The 26,689-nt window shown below is 35.5% G+C and overlaps 2 protein-coding genes and 1 long non-coding RNA gene across 4 annotated transcripts in view; 2 read left to right on the top strand and 1 right to left on the bottom strand.

The window, feature by feature from the left end:
• nsd1a (nuclear receptor binding SET domain protein 1a) overlaps window positions 1–26,689 on the top strand; it is a 1,446,438-nt gene that overhangs the window by 142,985 nt on the left and 1,276,764 nt on the right. The gene's annotated exons all lie outside the window — the stretch shown is intronic.
• The window catches only part of anxa6 (annexin A6), a gene marked incomplete at its 5' end in the record, with an annotated part of 62,999 nt that continues 40,058 nt past the window's right edge, over window positions 3,749–26,689 (top strand). The window contains 6 exon segments of the mRNA NM_001002038.2: window positions 3,749–3,841; window positions 3,914–3,993; window positions 5,347–5,403; window positions 12,963–13,056; window positions 18,923–19,018; window positions 19,105–19,163. Of these exon segments, the coding sequence (NP_001002038.2) occupies window positions 3,749–3,841; window positions 3,914–3,993; window positions 5,347–5,403; window positions 12,963–13,056; window positions 18,923–19,018; window positions 19,105–19,163 (479 nt within the window).
• Window positions 24,532–26,517, bottom strand: LOC147840932 (uncharacterized). Of its 2 annotated transcripts, none has more exons than XR_015507967.2 (4): window positions 26,366–26,511; window positions 26,232–26,273; window positions 25,826–25,912; window positions 24,532–25,433 (listed from the first exon to the last, which is right to left on the bottom strand). It is a non-coding gene; the product is annotated as an uncharacterized LOC147840932 (long non-coding RNA). The 2 variants fall into 2 exon arrangements; XR_015944952.1 differs by having other exon boundaries at window positions 25,160–25,433; window positions 25,782–25,912; window positions 26,366–26,517.

Consider the following 26,689-nt stretch of genomic DNA (forward strand, 5'->3'; position numbering starts at 1 on the left):
AATTCTTATAATAAAATTAATTAGATTTTTTTACTTCCTTTTTTTATTAATTTCAAAGCAAAAAAAAAAAAAAAATGCCCTAAATTAATTTTATGAAGTGAACATATTAATATTATTGAAATCTACAAGGCATCACATAATGACTTTTTGCAGTGTAGACTGGACCATTGACCAACTAAAAGCTGCTCTAAAGTCCATAGCAGAGCCTATCCAGGTCTTAATACACACATGATGTACAGCAATACACAAATATCTTTACATGTGAACAAAATTAAAGGATTAAAATGTTACAAGAGTTATTATTTTCTACATATATATATATATATAAACACCACTGCCCCCATGCCTTATCCCAGGAGGATTTTTTCAGTTTATTCATGACTATTTGCATTAGTATAATGTTATTATTATTAGCTGTATTATTTATTATATGCATATTTAGATTTGTTGTCATAAAAACAAGTTTAGATTTGTTGGGTTTTGCAGATGTCTACATCACCATATGGGGCATAAGAACAGGACGTGTGTTTGGATATAACTCAGTGTTTTGACCACACTTCATTATTATCGTTCATTTATTTGTTTGCTGGAGATTAGAGCTGAATTGAGAAATAGTTTTGAAACAAATCTTTGCGCGTAACAAACAACATTAAATATGTAGTCTTATGAAAGTCTTCAGTGGAGTGAGTACATCATCGTTTTCCTATTCATGAAAGTAAAGGAGTAAAGAGAAAGTAAAGAGGCTGATTGGTGGAGGCTTGTTCTTTGTTCTCACTGCAGATGCTCTGTTTAACTGTTTTCTCGCTGGTGAAGCGTTCAGTTCTTCTACAAAGTCTGCCATGTAAATAGCAAATGCTCTATGGTACGATGCAACCGACTCTTAAAGGGAATGTGAGACGAGACTCTTGATTGGTTTAATGTACATCATACTCAAAACAAACCTATAACTCATTAAGAGAATAAGCACAACCCTGTTAGACCGTGCACCTTGGCTGAACGCTTCATTAGTGAGAAAACAGTTAAACAGAGCAACTGCAGTGTAAGGATAAAGAACGAGCCTCCTTTAATCGACCTTTGCTTTCACTTTCTTTTTCTCTCTTTCGTGGATAGTAAAACGTGTTGTACGCTACTTTATTTTAATACCGGCGATTATGTTTTTTTTTTTTCTGCGGTGGTGAAAGAAGTTTGAGAACCACTGATATAGAAGAATGAATGAATAATATAGAAGAAACATTAACCATATATGGAAAAAAGATTATTAATTAAAATATTTAATAATCAACACTTCTTAGTTTGGACTCTCAAAATGAGTATTCTTCCATCATTTGTTCACCTTCATGTTGTTGTGAACCGAAATGAATTTCTTAAACACAAAAGAAGATATTTTGAAGAATGCGTCCCATTGATTTCCATAGTATTTTTTTCCACACCATGGAAAGGGAGCTGCTGAAGTCACGATAAAACTGGTATCAGAGGAATTAAGAAGGATAATACATGATGGCAGAATTCAGATTTTTCATGTAACAGCGATTAAAAAAAAAAAAGTTATTCAGTGTTGTGATTGACTGATTTCGTTATTTCTTTCCTAAACTGCTCGCTGTATTAGAACTGAGCCTGTGTGCTTTGTTTTCACTTATTAAAACTATATATTATTTATGGATAAATTGACTTTAAAAACGTTTTCTCCTGGTTTGTGGCGGCGAGGGAGAATGGGAAGTTTGTTGTAGTTTTATTTGGGGTACTTTTTAATTAAGCAGGTAAGTTAGGATTATATCTCATTAAGAGAATAAGCACAACCCTGTTATACCGTGCGCCTTGGTGCAAAGTGTATTTTACCATCCTTAAAATAGCAAATGCCTGAATGCTTTTGCACCATGAGTTTTAGGGCTCTATTTTAGCGATTTAGGCACAAAGTCTAAAGCACATGACGCAAAAGTATTAGGAGAGTGTCTGAATCCACTTTTGCTATTTTAAGGACTGATAAATATGCTCTGCGCTGCGGCGCATGGTCTAACAGGGTTGTGCAGGGTTGTGCTTATTCTCTCAATGAGTTATGCAAAAAACAATTTCATCTCACATTCCCTTTAGAAGTCAGTTGTGCCGTGCCATGGAGAATTTGCTATTTACATGGCGGACTTTGTAAGTGGAAAAACTGAACGCTTCATTAGTGAGAAAACAGTTAAACAGAGCAACTGCAGAGTGAGGATAAAGAACGAGCCTCCTTCAATCGACCTTTGCTTTCACTTTCTTTTTCTCTCTTTCGTGGATAGTAAAACGTGTTGTACGCACAGACATTGATTAGACTACATAATTAATTTCGTTTGGTAAGCACAAAGATTTGTTCAAAACTATTTCTAAATTCTATTTTAATTTGTATCAAACAAATAAATGAGCAATAATTATGAAGTGTGGTTACCCCATTAGGTCTAAAACCTGACAGGTGGACAAATCTAATCCTACTTTTAATAAAACAAATATAAATATGCATATAATAAATAAAACTGCTAATAATAATAAACTGTTGTTGTAAATAAACTGAAATATCCCTCCGAGATGAGGCATGGAGGCAGTGTTTTTTATATTTATGTAGAAAATAATAGTTGAAAAATATTTTAATCCTTTGGTTCTTTTTGATATGTAAAGATATTTGCGCATCGCTGTACATCCTGTGTGATTTAAGCAATGTTTAAGCGAGGCGCACTACTAAGGGGTTGGGAGGGGTGGGGGGGTTGCAGCATCCACTTGGATGATGTGACGGCAGCCACAGTACAACAGCACCAGCACGCTAACCACACACCAGATAATGGTGGAGTGGGAAGACGGTGATAGAGCCCTCAGCCCTGCTTAGCTTCAGTGATTAACTAGACTTAGGCTTCTATAATGATTTCGACTTCAACTGTATCATGCATCTTTAGTTTGAACTTATTAAATATTAAATGACTACACAGTAAAATATGCAACCCAAGCTCATTCTGAAAACGTAGCCCTGTGGAGGTTTCTGGAGACCGCGATTTACGTGGCAGGAGGTACATGGCGGCATTTCGTTTTTTCGAGCGAACGCTACGGGTGGTGTGATTGTCGGGTGAGAATGCGGTGAATACCGAAAACTCGGTCAAAATCGGACGAGGGCTTTTGCTTTTCTTTTCTGGACGGCTTTTGTAAATGGTCACTTGGGTTTAGAAAAGGAGGAGGAGGGTGGATGGGTCGGCCGATTGGCATTCAGTCATTCGGTCAGTCGGACAGACCATCACTCAACAGTGGCCTCTGGCAGCTTTTCATGCGAGAACAGGTGCTCCCGAGACACGCTCCCGAGAGGTGTTCGAGATGCGAAAAAGCACAGCACAGCAGCCTCTCGCGGATTCGCGAAAACAAAAACCGCACAAATACGTACCTCCCGGGACGTATTTCGCGGTATCCAGAAATGTCCCCGGGGCTGCGTTTCCACAATAAGCCTGGGTTAAAAATATACTAGTTGTCTTTGATTTTTCAGCTGAATCAAATTAACCGTATGAGTCATTTGAACTTTTGTTATGTTAAACTGACTTAAAACAGGTTGCTTAAATTATAAAATTAAGTTAGAACATGATTAACTTATGTTAGTAGTTAATTATAACTTATTAAACTATGTTGTCATGACTAATTGATCATATAATTTATTACAGTGTTGTAATTTTACTACGGTAATGACTCAAGTATTTGTTTTTTGGTGTGGGGCTGTTCTTTGTGTGACTGACCTGCTGTGATTTACAGGGAGTCGGAACAGATGAGAAATGTTTGATTGAAATCCTGGCCTCCAGAACCAATGAGCAGATTCATGCTCTGGTTGAGGCGTATTCAGATGGTGAGTGTTTTACACCAGTAAACCTGTAATAAACACTCAAACAAACAGCTAATAGTGTAATTTTGTCCACAGCATACGGCCGAGACCTGGAAGCAGATGTTATAGGTGACACGTCTGGACATTTTAAGAAGATGCTGGTTGTTTTGCTTCAGGTCTGGTTTATGGTTGTGTTTAACACCTTTGGTAATACTTTACAATAAGGTTGCATTAAATAGATGTTAGTTAATGCATTTAATAACATGAATAATACAATGAACAATACATTAATGACAGTATTTGTTCATGTTAGTTAATTATTGTTCATTTTTAGTTCGTGTTATCTCATGGTGCTTTAACTATCAATACAATTATAATTAAACAAATATACACAACATTACATTAAATAAAACAAAAGTCACGATAACTTTGTTCATTAAATGTATTTATTTTCCATTACTTTTTCTGTTCTGAAGGCTGTTAAATTTAAGGGATTTGTTGCAGAGTAATTTTTATATATTAATAAGGATTAATGTATATTTAATAAGTTATTTTTTAAGACTATCCAGTGTTTTTTACATTTAATTGCTTTTTTGTAGACCTTGATAAAATGCTGGACCTACAGTACCTGAATAAAAATAATTTTATTTTATTTTATTTTATTTTATTTTATTTTATTTTATTTTATTTTATTTTATTTTATTTTATTTTATTTTATTTTATTTAAATTAAATTAAATTAAATTAAATTAAATTAAATTAAATTAAAAAATATTTTCTTTTGTGAAAGAAACATGAAAGCTTGCAACCATTTGAGGGAGAGTAAAAAATGAATAATTTATTTTTAGATGAACTGTGCCTTTAAACAAATCTTTTTATTTTTCATTTTAAAAAGGTCTGCCTCATTTTATTTTGTTCAAGTACATTTTAAGATTTATTGCACATCTTAATTTTTTCATGCAGTGTTTTTAATGCAAATTCTTTACAGTAAAAATAGGCGTTATCAAATACATAAATCTTGTATAAATCTGTGAATCTAATATGAAACTAGTAACGAGTAGCTACATCCTAGCATGCTTTATTTTATTTTAAATATAAAATTTTTATATTTAATTTAATTTAATTTTTTAATTCATTTGTTCAATCATTTGTTTATTTTATTTTAAATATTTTATTTTTAGTATTATATGTTTAATATTATTTTTTATTTTTTATTTGTTTGTTTATTTTATTTTTTTAATAAATATTTTATTTTTTATATTTTATGTGTTGCATTTTATTTTATTTTTTATTTGTTTGTTTATTTATTTTATTTAATTTATTTTGTTTTATTTTTAACATTTTATTTTTTAATTTATCTGTTTTTATTTTATTTTATTGATTTGTCACATGTCTTATTTTGCTTTGTCCTCCATATTTATTCACCCTGAGACATTATATTTACAATAAGATGTTTTATTGCATTTGTTATGATCTGCATTGCGTTTGTTCAGTAATAATGATTTTATAGTAATGATGATTTCTTCTCAGGGGACCAGAGAGGAAGATGATGTTGTTAGTGAAGACCTTGTGGAGGAAGATGCTCAGGTGAGTGTCAATTATATTCAGCAAGTACTAAAGCATTAGCTGTGTTTGCATTCAATGTTGTGCATTAATAACTTAAGTGAAAAATTACTCGTTAATGATTAGCAAAATAAGATCATCTGTTCAAAATTGTCACTTGTTGGGAAACTGCACAAATTATCAGGAACAAAAAACTGTGTTGCATTTCAATGCTATTATGTAAAATACATCTAAAACATAATATTAAAAAGTTCAGCTAAGCATTTGGAAGGGGTGGCACGGTGGCTCAGTGGTTAGCACAGTCGCCTCACAGCAAGAAGGTCGCTGGTTCAAGCCCCGGCTGGGTCAGTTACACCAGTGTGAAGTTTGCATGTTCTCCCCACGTTCGCTTGGGTTTCCTCCGGGTGCTCTGGTTTTCGATCCAAAAGACATGCAGTAGAGGTGAATTGGGGAGGCTAAATTGTCTGTAGTGTATGAGTGTGTGTGTGTGTGTGTGTGTGTGTTTGAGAGAGAGAGAGAGAATGGGTGTGTATGGGTGTTTCCCAGTACTGGGTTGCAGCTGGAAGGGCATCTGCTACATAAAACATATGCCGAAATAGTTGGCGGTTCATTCCACTGTGACGACCTCTGAAATAGAGAGTGAATGAATAATATAGAACAGTGGTACGCGGGCTTACTTCTAGTAGTACGCGAAGGAATCACTGAGTAATGAATTTGATTCGTACAATAACACCAACAACGCGTAAAATGTTTACTTTAGTACATCGCGTCATCAGCTGCTAAAAATCAATTTAATTGGCGCAGAACTACAGAATGAAGTGCGTGGTGCTTGCAGAGCAGATACTTGCTAGAGCAGTGGTCTTGACACTCTCGGGGCACAGACCGGCACCGCTCTATAGATCATTTGGTACAGGGTCGCACAAAAAATCATTAATTATTTCCGTTTTATTTATAATCTGAGTCTGAACTGAACGATCATTTATTTTGAAAAATCTTTTATTCGTAATTGAACGTAATCTCTTGTTACATCTCGGTCACTTGAGTGCCAAAATTTAACCCACAGGCTAGTAATATGAGTACTGCAGCACGATGCGCTTATGTATTCCAGGTGTCCCCAGTTGAAAACATCCTAATTTTTCAGAAAGCCGCACTGCGAGTCACGTGACAAGAACCGACTGATCGACTTCATATTTTGTATAGAATATAATTTCGTTGAATGAATATGACTCTGCCTCATTTTCGAACTGTGCAGTGCTGTAGCTGCTTAATTTGGCCAACTACGCTACTTTATTATAATACCGGTGATTATGGTTATTTTTTTCTGCGGTGGTGTTTGGTGAAAGAAGTTTGAGAACCACTGATATAGAAGAATGAATGAATAATATAGAAGAAACATTAACCATATATGGAAAAAAGATTATTAATTAAAATATTTAATAATCAACACTTCTTAGTTTGGACTCTCAAAATGAGTATTCTTCCATCATTTGTTCACCTTCATGTTGTTGTGAACCGAAATGAATTTCTTAAACACAAAAGAAGATATTTTGAAGAATGCGTCCCATTGATTTCCATAGTATTTTTTCCACACCATGGTAAGGGAGCTGCTGAAGTCACGATAAAACTGGTATCAGAGGAATTAAGAAGGATAATACATGATGGCAGAATTCAGATTTTTCATGTAACAGCGATTAAAAAAAAAAAAAAAGTTATTTAGTGGTGTGATTGACTGATTTCGTTATTTCTTTCCTAAACTGCTCGCTGTATTAGAACTGAGCCTGTGTGCTTTATTTTCACTTATTAAAACTGTATATTATTTATGGATAAATTGACTTTAAAAACGTTTTCTCCTGGTTTGTGGCAGCAAGGGAGAATGGGAAGTTTGTTGTAGTTTTATTTGGGGTACTTTTTAATTAAGCAGGTAAGTTAGGATAATGGGTGAAGTGGTGCAGTAGGTAGTGCTGTCGCCTCACAGCAAGAAGGTCTGTGTTTGCATGTTCTCCTTGCGTTCGCGTGGGTTTCCTCCAGGTGCTCCGGTTTCCCCCACAGTCCAAAGACAAGCGATATCTACTTGTTAAGTCGTGATGTGTTTGTGACATATGTAATACTGTTTCCGGGTCCAAGCCGCCACTCATTTGAGTTGAGAAATCATTCGTTTATGATCACTTTTTATTCATATCACACATTAAAGTAAATTTTACATAAAGTCAGAGTGTACACAACATTCTCTGGGCTTGCTGCATAACAAATACCAAAATTTTTACAATTTATGAAAAAAATGAAACACTTTCTGGCCACCGGATATTAGGCATGGACATATATATTGCGATCGTGATTTTTGAAAGTATTAAATCCTGTTGTAAACATTTATTATTACCGTTTTATGAGTCTCCCCATTCAGGTGAATAGAGCGCTTGGACCTGGAAGCCGCTTCGCGTGACGTCATACTTAACAAGCGGATAGGTGAATTGGGTAGGCTAAATTGTCGGTAGTGTATGAGTGTGTGTGTGTGGATGTTTCCTAGAGATGGGTTGCGGCCGGAAGGGCATCTGCTGCATAAAAACTTGCTGGATAAGTTGGCGATTCATTCCGCATTCATTTCACTTTGCTGCATTTCTCACTACACTATTTACATTTGCACAACAGGTCATTTCTCAAAACAATTAGTCATTTGTGCACATCCTAGTAGCAGTTTCTCATTCCTTCCAGCAAATTGCAAATGCTTTTGGACATGCGTCAATTGCTTTCATACAAGTCTCTGCTATTTATAACATTATCATTTGCTTATGGCATGTCAGATAAAATTAACTAAACATGTAAATGCTGAATAGTCATTGCATATAAAACTAACAGTCCTCATTTCATTACTTGAGTCATTACATACAAAAATGTTGAACTTGATGTCAAAATCGGTCAAGCAAACTTTATATATAAAAATGTAATCTTTATTTTCCTAAAAATGTCTTTAAAATTGAACAATTTGATAAATGATTTACAGACCTGTGTATGTTGTAGGTTCAGTTTCAATATATACTGCAATATTGTCTACAGTTGTGCACAGCTCTACCTAAAGGGAGTTTATGTTTGTTGTAAATAAGGGTGTGTTTATTCTTTTGCACAATGCTGTGAGTAAATTAGGATTGTAAAGAGCAAATGCAGAGTAAAAATGTGAAACATACATATTCAGTGTCTTGTACTCAGATACCTCACTAAATGCAGTGATGTCTCACTTTATTGTAGTTTTCAAATGGCTGTGCAAATAGTATACAGTGCTGTCTTGAGCATTTTCATGAAGTGCCACCAACATCTGACTTTTTTGCATTGAAAAAAATGTCCAGAGTAAACTCATAATGAAAACCTGACAAAGCCATTTGACTATCTTGTTCATAAACAATGGTGTCAGGACTTTTCATTTTGATGATAGTGACACTTTGATTGACGTCAATACTTGCTTTTGAGGAATGAACTTTCCATTTTTAGCATGTTATGCGCTTTTGCAGGTTATCAGCTAGGTTTTGCAGTTTGTACTAATTGTTTTGAGAAATGCATTAACTGTTGTGCAGAAATGCACTCGTTTTGTGAGAAACGCACCAAAGCGACTGAGAAAAACTGTAATAAAGGGACTAAGCCGACAAGAAAACGAATGAATGAATGAGTTAGGAATATTTCACCGCAAGTTAGCTGACTTTTTGTTTATTATTTTGCCTCGGATTCCTTTCCGAAGAGATGCTTCTGAGACCTTTATTGTTTAAAACAATGAACCTTGTTATTTCTCGATAGACTTGTTGTGATCATTGTAAGCTGGGACAGGAGAAGGGGAAAACCCTAAATGGAGTAATTAAAAGTTTAATTTATTTATACTTTTGTTATTGTTCCCGCCAACCCTAGACTGGTCGGGACCTAGCATACACTGCTGATTACTGCTGATTATTTAAGTGTGATATGCAGTGAAATGCTTACACAACCACTGGTGACGTTGAAATATTAACAACAATCACAAAATAAATTAATAATAATAACATCGAAATTATGAAGAAGTTATGCAATAGAATATTCTCCACTTTCTGCTAATGTCTTGTTACATAAGATGTTTGCAATGCTAACACAGACTTGTTTGACAAAAACAGTGATTTTCCTCTTAGTGTTGTTTTATTGTAAACATTCTCAATGTCAGGGAAGTATCTGAGCGTATTTTCCTTATAAAAAAGTGTACACTAGTTGTTAAATTCAGTCATTCATTCATTCATTTTCCTTCGGCTTAGTCACTTATTTATCAGGGGTTGTTACGATTTTAAGATGTTAAAGTGGGATGCTGTAACATTTAGGTGAGACAGGTGTAATGTGTGCGACAAATCAAGGATGAGGCAGGAATCAATTCTCTTTTTAAGCTTTTTTTACTCAGTGGTTTAAACAATATATAACAATAATAAATGTAAAAAAAATAAACATTTATAATTATTATCTTTAAGCAAAAACAATGAGTGTACAAGCCAAATCAAAGAAGTTAGCAAAACAAAACAATCTTTAAATCTAAAGTCTGAACTTTGTGACAAAAAAATTAAAAACCCAGATCTTCAGTGTACACGACACCCGAACTAATTAAACTACAAAACTCAAAATTACACAAGTGGCAAAACACTCAAACTAATCTAACAAAACATCCATCTAAACGAAAACAAACCTAACAAGATGGTCAAAGGCTAAGTTTAGGACCCAGGCCCGTAGCCAGCCTGGTGTAAGGGGTGGTGCTTTTTTTCTCAGTGGATCTTTTAGCAGTTACACACCTCAGTTTCTATTTAACTATGAGATTTAAATACTGCATTTTAGTGACTTTTTTTTGCTGGATTAGCTAGTCAGATGTCATCATAACCACACTTTTTGATGTTCTAAAAATATTTCCTAAAAACTGCAGTTAAAAAAATTCAAACAAGACTAATTTTTAAAATACAAGTTTATTACATCATATGTCATTAGGAAAAAATAGCAATCTGTTAAAGTTTTAAAGTAAAAAAAACTATCATTTATTAATTTATTAATATTTAAAACATAATAATAATAATAATAATAATAATAATAATAATACAATAATAATTAATTCTTTAGATTTTTTTTTTGCCTCTTTGGTAAAAAAAAAAAGCCTTTTTTATGGAATATTTTCATTATTTATGATGGCAGAGCAGTCAAAATAGGATGAAAATAGGACAAACTAGCTCATTTGGGACAAATTCTGGACTCGCGTCACATTATTGTGGCTTTGAAGCTCTATAGGATTCAAATTACTGGCCAGAGTTATTTAAAATGACACTTTATTACAATATATATTGAATATAAATATATTATATTAATTATATAATAAATATATTATATAATATTAAATTACATAAAATAATTAAATTATTCATTCGTTCAAAAAATTCCAAACCCCCCCTGGCTACGGGCATGGAACCACACAATAACCATATATATTCACAATATTTAACTTGAGGCCAACGAAGTTCAACAAGCAAACTCGAATTACGACAGTAAAGTAAGTAAAGGTTTATTTATATAGCACCTTTCCCGGACATTGAGTCACAAAGCGCTTGACAAGTAAAAGAACCCAGGACAATAAGAGAAGAGATGTTAAAACATATTAAAACTAATTAAAAATGCAAATACAGAAACACTAATACTGTTAATTAAAAGCTTGACCAAAAAGGTGCGTCTTTAAATGCTTTTTAAAAAGTGATCCCTGAGTTCTCAGTGCTAGCGGGAGAGAGTTCCAGAGCCGCCACACAGAAGGCGAGTTCTTGGAATGGCTAAAAGGTCTTTGCCAGAAGACCTCAGAGACCGGCTGCATAAGTGACTGCTTAAAACAGGGGTGTCCAAACTTTTTGGGCCGAGGGCCAGATACAAAAAAAACAACGTTGTCGCGGGCCAAATTTTACACACATCACACAGACACGCATATATATATATATATATATATATATATATATATATATATATATATATATATATATATATATATATATTTTGACCTTAAATGGTTCATAAAAAAATTAAAAACGCTTTTATTCTAGCCGAAATACAACAAACAAGTCTTTCTCCAGAAGAAAAAATATTATCAGACATACTGTGAAAATGTCCTTGCTCTGTTAAACATCATTTGGGAAATATTTAAAAAAAGAAGAAATAAATCAAAGAGGGGCTAATACATCAGACTGTAACTGTGTGTATATAGATAGATAGATAGATAGATAGATAGATAGATAGATAGATAGATAGATAGATAGATAGATAGATAGATAGATAGATAGATAGATAGATAGATAGATAGATAGATAGATAGATAGATAGATAGATAGATAGATAGATAGATAGATAGATCATAACAAGAACTGCTGCTTAATTGAATGCATTTAATAGCGACACCCGGTGGTTATTTATTGAATTACGTTCATTTTTGTATAGCGGGCCAGATTCTATTGATATTTATAAAAAGCCTCGCGAGCCGCCACAAAACTGATTGCGGGCCGCAGATGGCCCGCGGGCCGTAGTTTGGACACGCCTGGCTTAAAAGATCTCGAATATACAGGGGTGCTTGACCATGCAAAGCTCTATATGTAATGACCAGAATCTTAAAATTTACAATAAAACTGATAAGGAGCCAGTGAAGTGCCTTAAGCACAGGTGTAATGTGTGACCTCCTACTGGTGTTGGTTAAAAGCCTCGCAGCTGCATTCTGCACAACTTGCAATCGCTCCATGGAGGATTTGTTCAGACGAGTGAACAGAACATTGCAATAATCCAATCTAGAAGAGATGAAGGCATGAACAAGCATCTCCATCTCTTCCTTTGACACCATATCTCTTAATTTTGCAATGTTCCTCAGGTGAAAAAAGCATGTACGTACAATAGACTTAACATGGCTATTAAAACACAGAGCTCTATCAAACATGACACCAAGATTTCTAATATCACAGTAAACTGAGATAATCACTAAACACCTAAGCATATCACAAACAAATTGCACAAAAGGTATGCCGAGGCAGAGCGCACACCACACACTGGTCTGTCGGGGCTTTAAATCCTTGCGGCTCATCCTGGGATTGGTGGAACCGACACCGTCATAATGATGATGGACAGATGGTAAACCAATAAGAACCCTAAGGGCTGAGCAAGCGGAGAGGCGGGTGAGAAAAATAAATACACAAAGAAAGAAAACTAACAAACATAACAGGGGTCACCACAGCGGAATGAACCACCAACTATTCCAGCATGTTTTGTGCAGTGGATACCCTTCCAGCTGCAACCCAGTACTGGGAAATCTATTCACCTATAGGGCATGTGTTTGGACTGTGAGAGAAAACCCACGGCAACACGTGGAGAACATGCAAACTTCACACAGAAAAGCCAACTGGACAGAAATGCAGTGACCTTCTTGCTGTGAGGCGACAGTGCTAACCACTGAGCCATTGTGTCGCCCATGAGCTGTTACATAATGAAGTCATTTTAGTGATGATGAAATCATTTAAAAAAATGACTATATACTTTGTGTGTGTGTGTGTGTGTGTGTGTGTGTGTGTGTAATGTGATTATAGGAGCTGTATGAGGCAGGAGAGGCACAGTGGGGCACAGACGAGGCTAAATTCATCATGCTGCTGGGAAACCGAAGTGTGACCCATTTACAACTGGGTATGAAAACCACAAACACACACTGGACACACAGATTTCTGCTGAGTAACACTACTCCGCTACGACACAATCTAGAGGTCTGCATTAAGTCTGCATACATTTCAGAATAAATCGCGGGAGCGGTCGGTAACGGGTTTAATTTGGGACGGGAGCGGGCTGTCTAGCTATATCGCGGATATTGCTATGCGAATGAGAGAGAGAGAGAGAGCGAGAGCGAGCTTTGCCTGTGTGTGTGCTTAGTGCTTGTGTGTGTATGTTAGTGAGCGCGCGCACGAATGAGAGAGAGAGAGCTTTCCCAGATAGCAAAATACACTCGGGCCAGTTCCGGCTAGATTCTCGCCTGCCGGAGACTTACCACTCAGCCCGGCTCCGGCTGCCGGACTCCGGATGCTTGTGGACTCACTGCCCGATTCCGGCCCTAATCAATTCGGGCCATATGCGGCGGCCGTAAGCGAGCCGATGCTGCCACATCCGCGCCGGAATCGGCCCGAGAGTAATGTGCGCTGCAGCCCGGAGCTGGCGCGACTCAGTATTTATATACCTTTATATAAAACCTATTACATTGGTACTTGATACATGGTATTACAAGCCTTTGAGTTGATATAACAGCAAACGCCTGTGTGTCTGCTTGGTGCTTGTGTGTGTGTTAGTGCGCGCGCGCGTATGAGAGAGAGATTTGTCTGTGTGTGTGTACTTGGTGCTGTGTGTGTGTGTTTATACAGACAGCTTGGCTGTCTGGACTGTATAGCTGGGGGATTTTCGGTTTTGTTCTCCCCCGCTCTTTAGCGGGATCGGGCGCAGCGGCCAGAAAACGGGGCGGGGCGGGCAGCGGGACAATAAATTCTCAATATAAGCTGGAGCGGTCGGGTTCAGGCTAAAACCTGGTGGGTGCAGCCGGGAGCGGGATTCAAAATTTAGTCCCGCGCAGATCTCTAACACAATCTTTCCTTTGTGTCAGCAACACGCTGCCGATATTTAATCATGTGTGAGAAAATAATGTTAAATTGCTTCCTCGGAGATCAGATTTATTATTAATAATTATATACAGTCAAAGTCTAAACTATTGGCCCTCGTAATGCTCACTAAACAGTGAAAAAACAGTGTGCTGAGTTTATAGTCCTAGATATATGTCCATAACAATTTTCTGACAGTAAGAATCATAGATATATACACTAGATATCACATAGGGACCTTGAGCATGCGACAATAGCGCCGCCACATTGGTACAGTGTCATACAACTGCACTAGTCAAGACAGTGTTACTATGTGAAGATGCTGGACTTTAGCGCTGTCTACAGGTGTAGTACCGAGAAAACAAAGCACAAAGGCAGAACATTTCATAGGTAAGATTTAGTTTTTTACGTTTTTGTATGTTCTGAATTTTTGTGCTAAACAGGACACGTTATTGAAGATCATATACAGTCAGTTACTGCATTCAGCATAAGGCAAAGGAGCACCAGCTCGCACTAAACACTCGGTTTATGCTAGTTTTGTTGAATAAAATCAGCAAACAATGCAAAAGAAATATGACAACGAGATGCTGCGCTGCCAGAAACTGTATTATTGTCAGTGAAGGAGACGTTCATAACAAAGATTCATTTGCAAACGAATCGCTCCCTCCGTCAGTATGAGAAGTGAAAGCAGGAGAGGAGGTGTGTTTCAGGACACGGATTAGATCAAATTTAACAGGGTGGGAGGATAATACATTTCCATACACACAAGCACAAGCTTTTTGTCAGATTTTTGTTTGGTTTTGGTTTTGTTTTTCCGATGACACTTTACTATTGCACCTTTTCACAAAGGATGCCAGCATCGGGGAATATAGAGCGGCTGTAGAATGGTTTGTCAGCTGGTGTGATGATCACAATTTGGAAATTAATGTTAAGAAAATGGCAACCCGGGCTCATTGTGGAAACGTAGCCCCGCGGACGTTTCTGCGGACCGTGATTTACGTCCCGGGAGGTACGTATTCGAGCGTTTTTTTGTTTTCGCGGATCTCGGGAGCGCGCGGCGTTCACGCCCGCGCCGTTCTCGCGCGAAAAGCCGCCGGATCGAAAAAAAAAAAAAAAAGCAAAAGCCCTCGTCTTCGATTTCGACTGTGTTTTCAGATCCCGCCGCGTTCTCGCCCTCATTTTTCGGATTCCGTTTTTCGTCTCACCTGAATTCCGGAACGTGCTGTTCCCCGGACTCGATCCCGGTCGTCGTCCACCGCGGCCGGCTCCTCCTCCTCCTCCTCCTCGTCCGGGGCCTCCGCTCCGCCGACGCAACGCTGTGAGCTAGGCGGACAAACTGATTGCGTCGGGAAAGCCCTAGGAGGCGAGCCGTCGGCCGGCGAGCGCGAAGAGGAGGGGCGGAGCAGCGCCACACCGCCCCGCGGCGTTCGCTCGAAAAAAACCAAACGCGGCCTTTACGTACCTCTGGCCACGTAAATCGCAGTCTCCAGAATCGTCCGCGGGGCTATGTTTCCAGAATGAGCTTGGGTTGGAAAATGGAGGAGGTCATCATAGACCCCAGGTCAGGAAGAGCTCTATAGGAGCTCTATTGTGGTTTATGATAAAGACATTAAGCAGGTTGATTCATATAAATATTTAGGAGTGAATATTGATCGTGAACTTAATTGGCACTCTCAGGTGTCAAGTCTTTGTGCACGAATTCATCAGCGATTACACTTTTTACACAGACTAAGATTATTCGGAGTGAGTAGCAGCATAATGATGACTTTTTATAAAGCAACAATAGAGTCTATTTTAAGATTATTGTTTGGTTTGGGAATCTGACAGTAAAAATGAAAACCCAAGTAAATAACCTGATGAGAGTGGCAGGAAAAATCATGGGAATTAAGACACTTGGTTCTCTAAAAGACATCTTCGAGTTGTGCACAATCCAACAAACAAGATTTTATCTGATTCTTCACATGTGCTGTCTTTGGAATATGAGCTGATAAATTCTGGCAGAAGATATTGGGTCCCATTGTGCAAGTATAATAGATATAAACATTCTTTTGTTCCTTTTTCAATTAAGTTGATCAACGAGCAAGTAGGGAAGGACGGTCAAAGATTAACATAACGGGATTGGTTGGCACAACAGAGGGCAGCGGGGCACATGGTATTTTATTTTTATAAAAAAAAAAATTAAAAATTACTGATTTTATGGAATCGTATTTATATTAGGAGGTATTTTAGGATTAGATTTAAATGTGTATGTATGTTACATGTTGTCTTGTTGGTTTCTATGTACTGCAGAACCTTTTTTCTAAAACAAATTTCTCCTACGGGAGACAATAAATTTTACCTTGACCTTGACCTTGACCTTGAAATGCCTGTGCGCTCACTGATCCATCAATGTAGAAAAAGTGATGTCAAATTATAATTTTCGGAATTTAAAAAAAAATGGCATACTGACCACCTGGAAAACTCCCAATCATAAATATATGTTGAAGTCAGAATTATTCGCCCCCCTTTGAATTTATTTTTCTTTTTTAAATATTTAAACAGAGCAAGGAAATTTTCACAGTATGTCTGATAATAATTTTTCTCCTGGAGAAACTCTTGTTTGTTTTATTTCGGCTAGAATAAAAGCAGTTTTTGATTTTTTTTACACACCACTTTAAGGACAATATTATTAGCCCCTTTAAGCTACATATTTTTTCGATAGTCTACAGAACAAACCACTGTTATACAATAACTTGCCGAATTACCCTAACCTGCCTAGTTAGCCTAATTAACCTAGTTAAGCCTTAAAATGTCACTTTAAGCTGTATAGAAGTGTCTTGAAAATATATCTAGTTAAATATTATTTACTGTCATCATGGCAAAGATAAAATAAATCAGTTAATAGAGATGAGTTATTAAAACTTTTATTTAATTTTTTAGAAAATAATGTGTTGAAAAAAATCTTCTCTTCGTTAAACAGAAGTTGAGGAAAAAAATAAACAGGGGTGCTAATAATTCAGGGGGACTAATAATTCTGACTTCAACTGTATGTATCTATCTCTGACTTTGGATGGCCACAGTCCTCCACTGCAGCCTGGTCCCGCATTCATTTCAATGGAGCGCTACCCTGTACTAAAATGGCGGCTCTATTGACACATTCCTTCCAATAGACAACAACAGGGTATAGGCGACATCTAATGTATATATCTATGAGTTAGAATTAGGGACCCGAGTGTGCGAGTTGCATGCTGGGAGTTGTAGTTCGTTAAAGTAACGTGTGTAGTATTCCAGCGATCCACAGCTGCTAGATCACTGGTGATCGTCACAGTTTGCATAGCAACATTGTTATAGTAAAATAAAAATGTTATAGTTTATAGAGCATGTATTATATGCAGCCGACAAACAATCGGCTATTATTTGACTTTATTAACCTCATGTTAATCTTCATATGTTGACTATCTTCACTAAAAACATATTTGACTGAATTGTGTTTCCCTATTATAGGAATAATCTGTAAATATTAGCGTAAAATTATGTGTTAATCTCTTAAAATACATCAAATTTACTTTAAAACACAGAAAAATAATGTAATACCAAATTACAAGCAATAACTGTAAATTTAATGCTAGAATTTTATATTACATAACAAATCTGTAAAAACAAAAACTTTGCGTACGCCAGGTTTCACGCTCAGAATCGCTCACGTTTGGATTTACTAACAATGAACTGAACGTGGGAATGTGCGCAGCTTCACGGCAGCTTTCTGCCTGGCGTACGCACATTTTTTGTGCGTGTCTGTTTTATTTCCATTGGCGACTCCTAGAGGCAGTTGTGTTAAATTCCTCTCTACAAAGTGGGGGAAAAAAGAAGAAAGAGTTCATCAGACGCTGGATTCGAGCCGAGTTCATGCTCGAACGTGTCAATTCACAATCACATGCGTCTTACGAGGTGCACCACTGAGACCGTTAAGGATACTGCAACATTTTACAGATATAAACCACACTATTTCTTTTTTTAATGCACTCAGTTTTTAAACCGCATCAGCTAAACTCTCCCACTCTATTTTTTTCTTTTGTTGTTAATTCCGGAGAACAAACTTGCAAATAACACCGCTTTTCTCCGGTCTACCTCCGAAAGCAGCACCTCCAATTCACATTCTGTTCAAAGTTTCTCTTTTTGCTTGCTTTTGCCGATGCTTTTTCGTTGGGTTTTGACATTAGCATAGTCATTAGCATATTCATACGGGGGAGGAGGCAGGGAGGGGTTTTGTGCTCGTGCATGTTGCGCTCAGTTTCACGTTCATTCGGATGTACAAAAGAATATGCGTGAGATTCGGCGTACGCAGTGTTTCATACATCTGAATTTTTTTCTGCGTACGCACATTTACAGCTTTGTGCGTGCGCAATGTTTTAGTAAGATTTCCACGCAAGTCTTCGTACATGAGGCCCCTGGTGTTTCACTGTATAATGAAAAACTGGAAAATTCTGTAAAAAAATTTACCTGTAAAATAAGGTTTATTTTGGCGAGGCAGTGGCGCAGTAGGTAGTGCTGTCGCCCCACAGCAAGAAGGTCTGGGTCGCTGGTTCGAGCCTCGGCTCAGGTTCATTCCGCTGTGGCGACCCCAGATTAATAAAGGGACTAAGCCGACAAGAAAATGAATGAATGAATAACGTTTATTTTTTACAGTGTAGCCTGACATGGCGCTAAAATAAAGAAATCATACATAAGTAATCATCTGATCCAGAGTTTGCACCAAACCAAAAACCCAACGCAGTGACCTGAATGCTGTGTGATTATTGTGCAATATTATGATTGTCAATTACATTTAGATTATTGATGTTTAAGAGTTATTGCAGTATTAGGATTATCAGAGTAGCGTGGATGAATTCAGGATGATGTAACAGAGCGAGTATATCATTGTTTGTTTTTCCCAGTGTTTGATGAATATCAGAAAATTGCAGAGAAATCCATTGAGGACAGTATTAAAAGTGAGCTGTCCGGAGACTTTGAGAGACTCATGCTGGCTGTCGGTAAGCTTCGGCAGATCGAGATCAGTTCCTGAAACTCATATTTGCCTTTTCTCTGAAATCTCACACCGTGTTTATGTATTTCACAGTTCAGTGCATCAGAAGCAGGCCCATGTTCTTCGCCAAACGCCTTTACAAATCCATGAAGGTAAAGCTGCTATAATGCATTCTGTTTTAATGTTGTTTCAGCATCGATTCTGCAATGTGTGCATCTGTGATAGTCACATCACAAAAATATGCACTGTTGAGTCAAACTGTAAAAAAAAACAACCCTTATTGTACAGAAACTATCCCTAAATTTTTTACAGTAATTTTTTGTCATTTAAAATTATATGTAGACAGGGCTTTACATTAACACCCGCCAACCCGCCAAATGCGGGTAGATTTCGGCGATGGCGGGTAAGACAGACACTCCCACTAGCCACTTTGGCTGGTTGAAAATTATTTTCCCAGATAATAATTCTTAAAAGCAGCGTTCGACAATAAGGATGGTCCAATATGCATGCACAGGCGATCGAGAAGCAACACGACTGACAAAAATAATTGCGTTCGCAACTTCGCGCGAGCAAAGCAGGTGAATACCGGATGAGAGGATAATCTCGCGCGCTAACAGCTGAGGTGATGCGCGCGACTGTTTATAACGCGTGCGCGCTCCCGTTTCCTTTTGCGAAGCAACTGTGTCTAGAAACACAACTGATGCGATCGATTCTCTTTCAAATAGACTGAACAAAAAGGGAGGAACATGCACCTACAGGCTACAGTCTTGCTGCTTTCCAGAGTTCCAGAGTTGACTTATTGTAAGCAGCGCCAGTTGCTTTCGGTTTAACCATTGTTTGAAAAGATAATTTATGGGTCTATCATTAACCATGCGTGTTTGATCATCCTTTCATTATCACACAGTATTTTTTTACCTGCTTTCTTTTGCATTAATATGGTTTAATTATCATTTTTTTCACAATAACATTGCTTTAATGGGAGAATAACTCCCCATTTATGTGTAGTTAACTGGTGATCTGGGACCTTTAGCCAGGACAAATGACTGTGCATATGTTTTGTTAAATAAAAAGTATAGTATTCAGCTTTTGCATGTTTTCACACACTTAAAATGTGTGGCTAAGAAATAATTAACTGTTTATTTATGGTGTGGTCAGAGATAAATTGGGTAAATCCTTAATTTTGAGCTCTGAAAATTATGAAAACTAATTGTAATATATGAAACCCTGACCCATTTGCTCATGATTATTGAGCAAACTCATACACGACACACAAAAAGTAAAATGAATGAGGAGGCATGTAGTGATAACGCAAACTCTAAATCAAGTAATTTTAGCATGTCAAAGTCATATTTATGTGTATAAAAGATATTTTCCCAACAATACAATTGTGGCTAGAGAAAATGGCGAGTGGCTAATAATGTTTGAAAACTAGCCACAGTGGCTGGTGGTCAAAAAAGTTAATGTTAAGCCCTGGTAAAATGACAAACAATCTCTCTAAATTCACAGTTTGACTTTCATTTTAGGTACTTTATCATTAAAGACAAATTACGAACATTTTTGTTTTTTATTCAGGGAAATTACAGTATTATTTATACAGTATTTTTTTCTGTTATTTTAAATTTTATTCAAAAATCCATAAAAATTACAAACAGTATCTGTAAATTAACAACTTGACCGTTATTTTATGTACTATATAAGTAATGGAAAATTACAGCAATTTGTCTGTTTTATACAATAAAATCGCCGTATTATTTACACAGTGTTTTTTCCTGTTTTTTATGAAGTACATTTAAAATTACGTAAAATTAAAGTGATAAATTGTAATTATTACTGTACATTGTAATGATATTTTCATTGAAATGTTTACAGAAAAACACTGTTATTTTACAGACTTTTCCTAGATTATTATGATCAAAACCGTTCAATAAAGTTACACACTAAGAGTTTTACAAAGAAACACTGTTATTATACTGACTTTTCCTAGATTATTACGATCAAATCCGTTCAATAAAGTTACACACTAAGAGTTTTACAAAGAAACACTGTTATTATACAGACTTTTCCTAGATTATTATGATCAAATCCGTTCAATAAAGTTACACACTAAGTGCGCTCACATGCACCTGTTCCGGATTCCGCTTATTGCACACACACAGTCAGAGGATCGTTATGAACTGATTACCCCATGTGTTGACTGTTGTTTGCCTGACCATCTCTGTGTAATAAACCTGCATTTGGATCTGCACTCCTTTTTCAACGTCCCCTTCACCTTACAGTTCCATTTCATTTAAGATCTGTAACTGAATCATTCCATATAACTTAAACCTCTACATGATTTACATAAATACTACTCAATAAAATGTTACAACTGTAATTTTAAGATTGTGAGAATTTTAATCAGTTGTATGTCGTTTGTTGTTTTTTCCAAAACTTTTTGATCCAAAATAAAACTTAAATTACAACCATGAGCATGTCTTGGCATGTTATTAAAGGTGTTTAATCGTAATGATTTAGGGAAAATTCTTTTAAATAACACTGTTTCTCTTGAACTTTTAGTGCAGTCACTTTATTGATGGTGTTTGATCATAATAATCTAGGAAAAGTCTGTATAATAACAGTGTTTCTTTGTAAAACTCTTAGTGTGTAACTTTATTGATGGTGTTTGATCATAATAATCTAGGAAAAGTCTGTATAATAACAGTGTTTCTTTGTAAAACTCTTAGTGTGTAACTTTATTGATGGTGTTTGATCATAATAATCTAGGAAAAGTCTGTATAATAACAGTGTTTCTTTGTAAAACTCTTAGTGTGTAACTTTATTGAACGGATTTGATCGTAATAATATAGGAAAAGTCTGTATAATAACAGTGTTTCTTTGTAAAACTCTTAGTGTGTAACTTTATTGATGGTGTTTGATCATAATAATCTAGGAAAAGTCTGTATAATAACAGTGTTTCTTTGTAAAACTCTTAGTGTGTAAATTTATTGAACGGATTTGATCGTAATAATCTAGGAAAAGTCTGTATAATAACAGTGTTTCTTTGTAAAACTCTTAGTGTGTAACTTTATTGAACGGATTTGATCGTAATAATCTAGGAAAAGTCTTTATAATAACAGTGTTTCTTTGTAAAACTCTTAGTGTGTAACTTTATTGATGGTGTTTGATCATAATAATCTAGGAAAAGTCTGTATAATAACAGTGTTTCTTTGTAAAACTCTTAGTGTGTAAATTTATTGAACGGATTTGATCGTAATAATCTAGGAAAAGTCTGTATAATAACAGTGTTTCTTTGTAAAACTCTTAGTGTGTAACTTTATTGAACGGATTTGATCGTAATAATCTAGGAAAAGTCTGTATAATAACAGTGTTTCTTTGTAAAACTCTTAGTGTGTAACTTTATTGATGGTGTTTGATCATAATAATCTAGGAAAAGTCTGTATAATAACAGTGTTTCTTTGTAAAACTCTTAGTGTGTAAATTTATTGAACGGATTTGATCGTAATAATCTAGGAAAAGTCTGTATAATAACAGTGTTTCTTTGTAAAACTCTTAGTGTGTAACTTTATTGAACGGATTTGATCGTAATAATCTAGGAAAAGTCTGTATAATAACAATGTTTCTTTGTAAACCTCTTAGTGTGTAACTTTATTGAACGGATTTGATCATAATAATCTAGGAAAAGTCTGTATAATAACAGTGTTTCTTTGTAAAACTCTTAGTGTGTAACTTTATTGATGGTGTTTGATCATAATAATCTAGGAAAAGTCTGTAAAATAACAGTGTTTCTTTGTAAAACTCTTAGTGTGTAACTTTATTGAACGGATTTGATCGTAATAATCTAGGAAAAGTCTGTATAATAACAGTGTTTCTTTGTAAAACTCTTAGTGTGTAACTTTATTGATGGTGTTTGATCATAATAATCTAGGAAAAGTCTGTATAATAACAGTGTTTCTTTGTAAAACTCTTAGTGTGTAACTTTATTGAACGGATTTGATCGTAATAATCTAGGAAAAGTCTGTATAATAACAGTGTTTCTTTGTAAAACTCTTAGTGTGTAACTTTATTGAACGGATTTGAGCATAATAATCTAGGAAAAGTCTGTATAATAACAGTGTTTCTTTGTAAAACTCTTAGTGTGTAACTTTATTGAACGGATTTGATCGTAATAATCTAGGAAAAGTCTGTAAAATAACAGTGTTTCTTTGTAAAACTCTTAGTGTGTAACTTTATTGATGGTGTTTGATCATAATAATCTAGGAAAAGTCTGTATAATAACAGTGTTTCTTTGTAAAACTCTTAGTGTGTAACTTTATTGAACGGATTTGATCATAATAATCTAGGAAAAGTCTGTATAATAACAGTGTTTCTTTATAAAACTCTTAGTGTGTAACTTTATTAAACGGATTTGATCGTAATAATCTAGGAAAAGTCTGTATAATAACAGTGTTTCTTTGTAAAACTCTTAGTGTGTAACTTTATTGAACGGATTTGATCGTAATAATCTAGGAAAAGTCTGTATAATAACAGTGTTTCTTTGTAAAACTCTTAGTGTGTAACTTTATTGATGGTGTTTGATCATAATAATCTAGGAAAAGTCTGTATAATAACAGTGTTTCTTTGTAAAACTCTTAGTGTGTAACTTTATTGATGGTGTTTGATCGTAATAATCTAGGAAAAGTCTGTAAAATAACAGTGTTTCTTTGTAAAACTCTTAGTGTGTAACTTTATTGAACGGATTTGATCGTAATAATCTAGGAAAAGTCTGTATAATAACAGTGTTTCTTTGTAAAACTCTTAGTGTGTAACTTTATTGATGGTGTTTGATCATAATAATCTAGGAAAAGTCTGTATAATAACAGTGTTTCTTTGTAAAACTCTTAGTGTGTAACTTTATTGAACGGATTTGATCGTAATAATCTAGGAAAAGTCTGTATAATAACAGTGTTTCTTTGTAAAACTCTTAGTGTGTAACTTTATTGTGTGCACGTGTGTTAACTCGCACATCATCTCGCACTCACATTACTCCAGTTCTTCAGCAGTTACACTGGTTGCCTGTAAAGTCACGCATCGATTTTAAAACCTTGATTTTAACTTATAAAGCTGTTCATGGTTCTGCACCTGATTATATATGTGACCTGATATCAACCTCCTCATCCTCTCGCAGTCTACACTGTTAGACATTTCAAAGGGTTTTTACAGTAACTTACTGGCAACACTGTTGCCAGTAAGTTACTGTATTTTAGATTTACAGTATACAACTGTAAATCCGTTTACAGCATGTTACTGTAGTGTCTGAAAATGGTTAACTACTGTAAAAACCTAAGTTAACAGTTAGCTACTGTAAACCTTTTAATTTTGTCCTAAATATTTTATAATATAATTGTATTAATATTATTTTAATACTATAGACCTAAAAAAGACACAATTACAAAATATTAACAAAATAAACACTCTTAATTTAAAACATTGGAGATGCTTAAAACAAGCTTAAAAATGTGTAAAAACATTACATTTTAATCATTCAAAATATTTTATTTTGAGAAAAAAAACATTGAAAATGACAAAGCACATTAACATACATGTACAAAACTAATTTAAGTGTCTGACCTGCATATTGTTGAGAAAAAAAACCCCAATTGTACTAAGTACTACTGACATTAAACCAGACACAATTACAAAATATTCCATTCTTCTAAACATTAACAATGCTTAAAGCATTTAAGGAAAATGTGTGAAAATTACATTAAGCAATAAAATCAACACATTAAAAATAAATAAATCACACAAAGCACTAGAACATACATGTACAATAAAAATTTAAACTTCTGAATTGCATATTGTTGGAAAAATAAATATTTGTAACTATTAGCCGACTCAGAAACAACCCAACTTTAAAATATTACTAGTTCTGGTGTCAAATGCTCAACAAGGTCTGAATTCACATGTTCAAATGCAATTCATCTTTATTTCCATTGCACTTTTACAATGTAGATCAATGATGTCAAAGCAGCTTAACATAGAAGTTCTTATAAATTGAAGCTGCTTCAGTCCAGTTTTCAGAATTGAAGCAGTAAATGTCACTGCTGAAAGTCCAAACACTGAAGAGCAAATCCACCGATCCACCAATCGTAGCCAAGCGATCCAGTGGCATGGAAGAAACTTCACCAACTGACGAAAGTGTAGAATAAAATCCCTTGAGAGATACCAGGCTCAGTTGGGCACGACCAGTTCTCCTCTAGCCAAACTTGTGCAAGGCCGCAGTCTAGGCACCAGAGGCTTGAAAGGTCACCAGCGGGTGGTCAGGCTGGCCCATTGGATCAATGCGGAAACTCATTGATCACGTGTGTCTTTTAGGATTCACTCCTCCATGACCACCACAGCATCTGGTCAGGATTTGGCCCAGTCCAGGATTATGAAGAACTCTGGATAAGGACAAACAGACTAACATAAGCATAGAAGAAGCTTGTTTAAAAAAAAAAAATCATATACTGGTTAATTATTTTGAAGCATGGCAGCTAGGTTGGGCTAGTTTTCAGCTGGTACTGAGCAACTGGCTCCTGCTCATAACCTGCTCACTACCATGTTTAAAAGATAACTAACCAGAATGTCCTGTTTTTTTTTTCCCTAACAAGGTTTTACAAAAACATTGTAGCATTTGTGATGGGTTGATTCACTGCAGGACAGATTAGACTATTTGTTTTATGTATTCCTAATAAACTAAAACTGACTGAATACTGATACAACTATTGAGAGTGTCTCACGACTCTCACCTAATCCAAGTTCTCAGTTAGCTGGTGAAAGAAGGATAACTCACTGTTGTTCATGGTTGTCATTCTCTTCACTACTTCTCCTGCTATCTTCTGGCTCACTCTGGTTGTTGCTGTGCATTTTGTTTCATCCTCTGGAATTATTTATACAAAAATTTTATTATTTTATTTATTACAAAATATTTAGGCAACATGAAATGGGGAAAAAGACATTTAATACATAGACAAATGCATGTATCCCAATACTAATTATTGTATTTTGAAATGTCTGACCCATGACAGACCTCAATCTGCTCAAAAATATTATAAACAAAGATGAAAAAAAACCTACTAAATGGTTTAATAAAAAAGGGAAAACGATTTTTTTATTTAGCTAGCAACTAAACATGTGACACATTTTGTATTAAAAGTAACGTTACTATATTGAGAAACAAATAGATGTACAGTACTTACTGTTGTATGAGGTCCAGTTTGCACAGGCAGGCTCCCAGTATTCTATATTGAGTCCATAAAAAAGCCAAAAATACAGATAAGAATACCATGCTACAATCCACAACCTCCACACAACTTTTTTTTTATTTGTTTACCTTGGTTGCTTACTGGTCTTGCTTATTTTTTAAGCATAAGGCTGTGCTGATCAAGATGTTCCTCCGAAATGCTGTTTGTTTCTTCAGACAAAACCTGCTGCTGTGCCAGTGCCATATCTAAACAGAAAAAAATATAATGGTAACAATTATGTTAAACCAAATGTCAAGAGTTGTAATAAAAAAATAATTAGCAAACAATAAATAGCAAAAAGGTGGTTATTAGCATAATGCATAGAGGTAAAATTGGTTTTATATTAGCAGATTCAGACTTCCCCCTTAATAATTTAATTTCATAAAAGTATTATTTGCAAACTCTAAATAGCG

Source organism: Danio rerio, chromosome 14, assembly GCF_052040795.2.
Source record: "Danio rerio strain M-AB ecotype USA chromosome 14, GRCz13ab, whole genome shotgun sequence".
Classification (NCBI taxonomy): domain Eukaryota; kingdom Metazoa; phylum Chordata; class Actinopteri; order Cypriniformes; family Danionidae; genus Danio; species Danio rerio.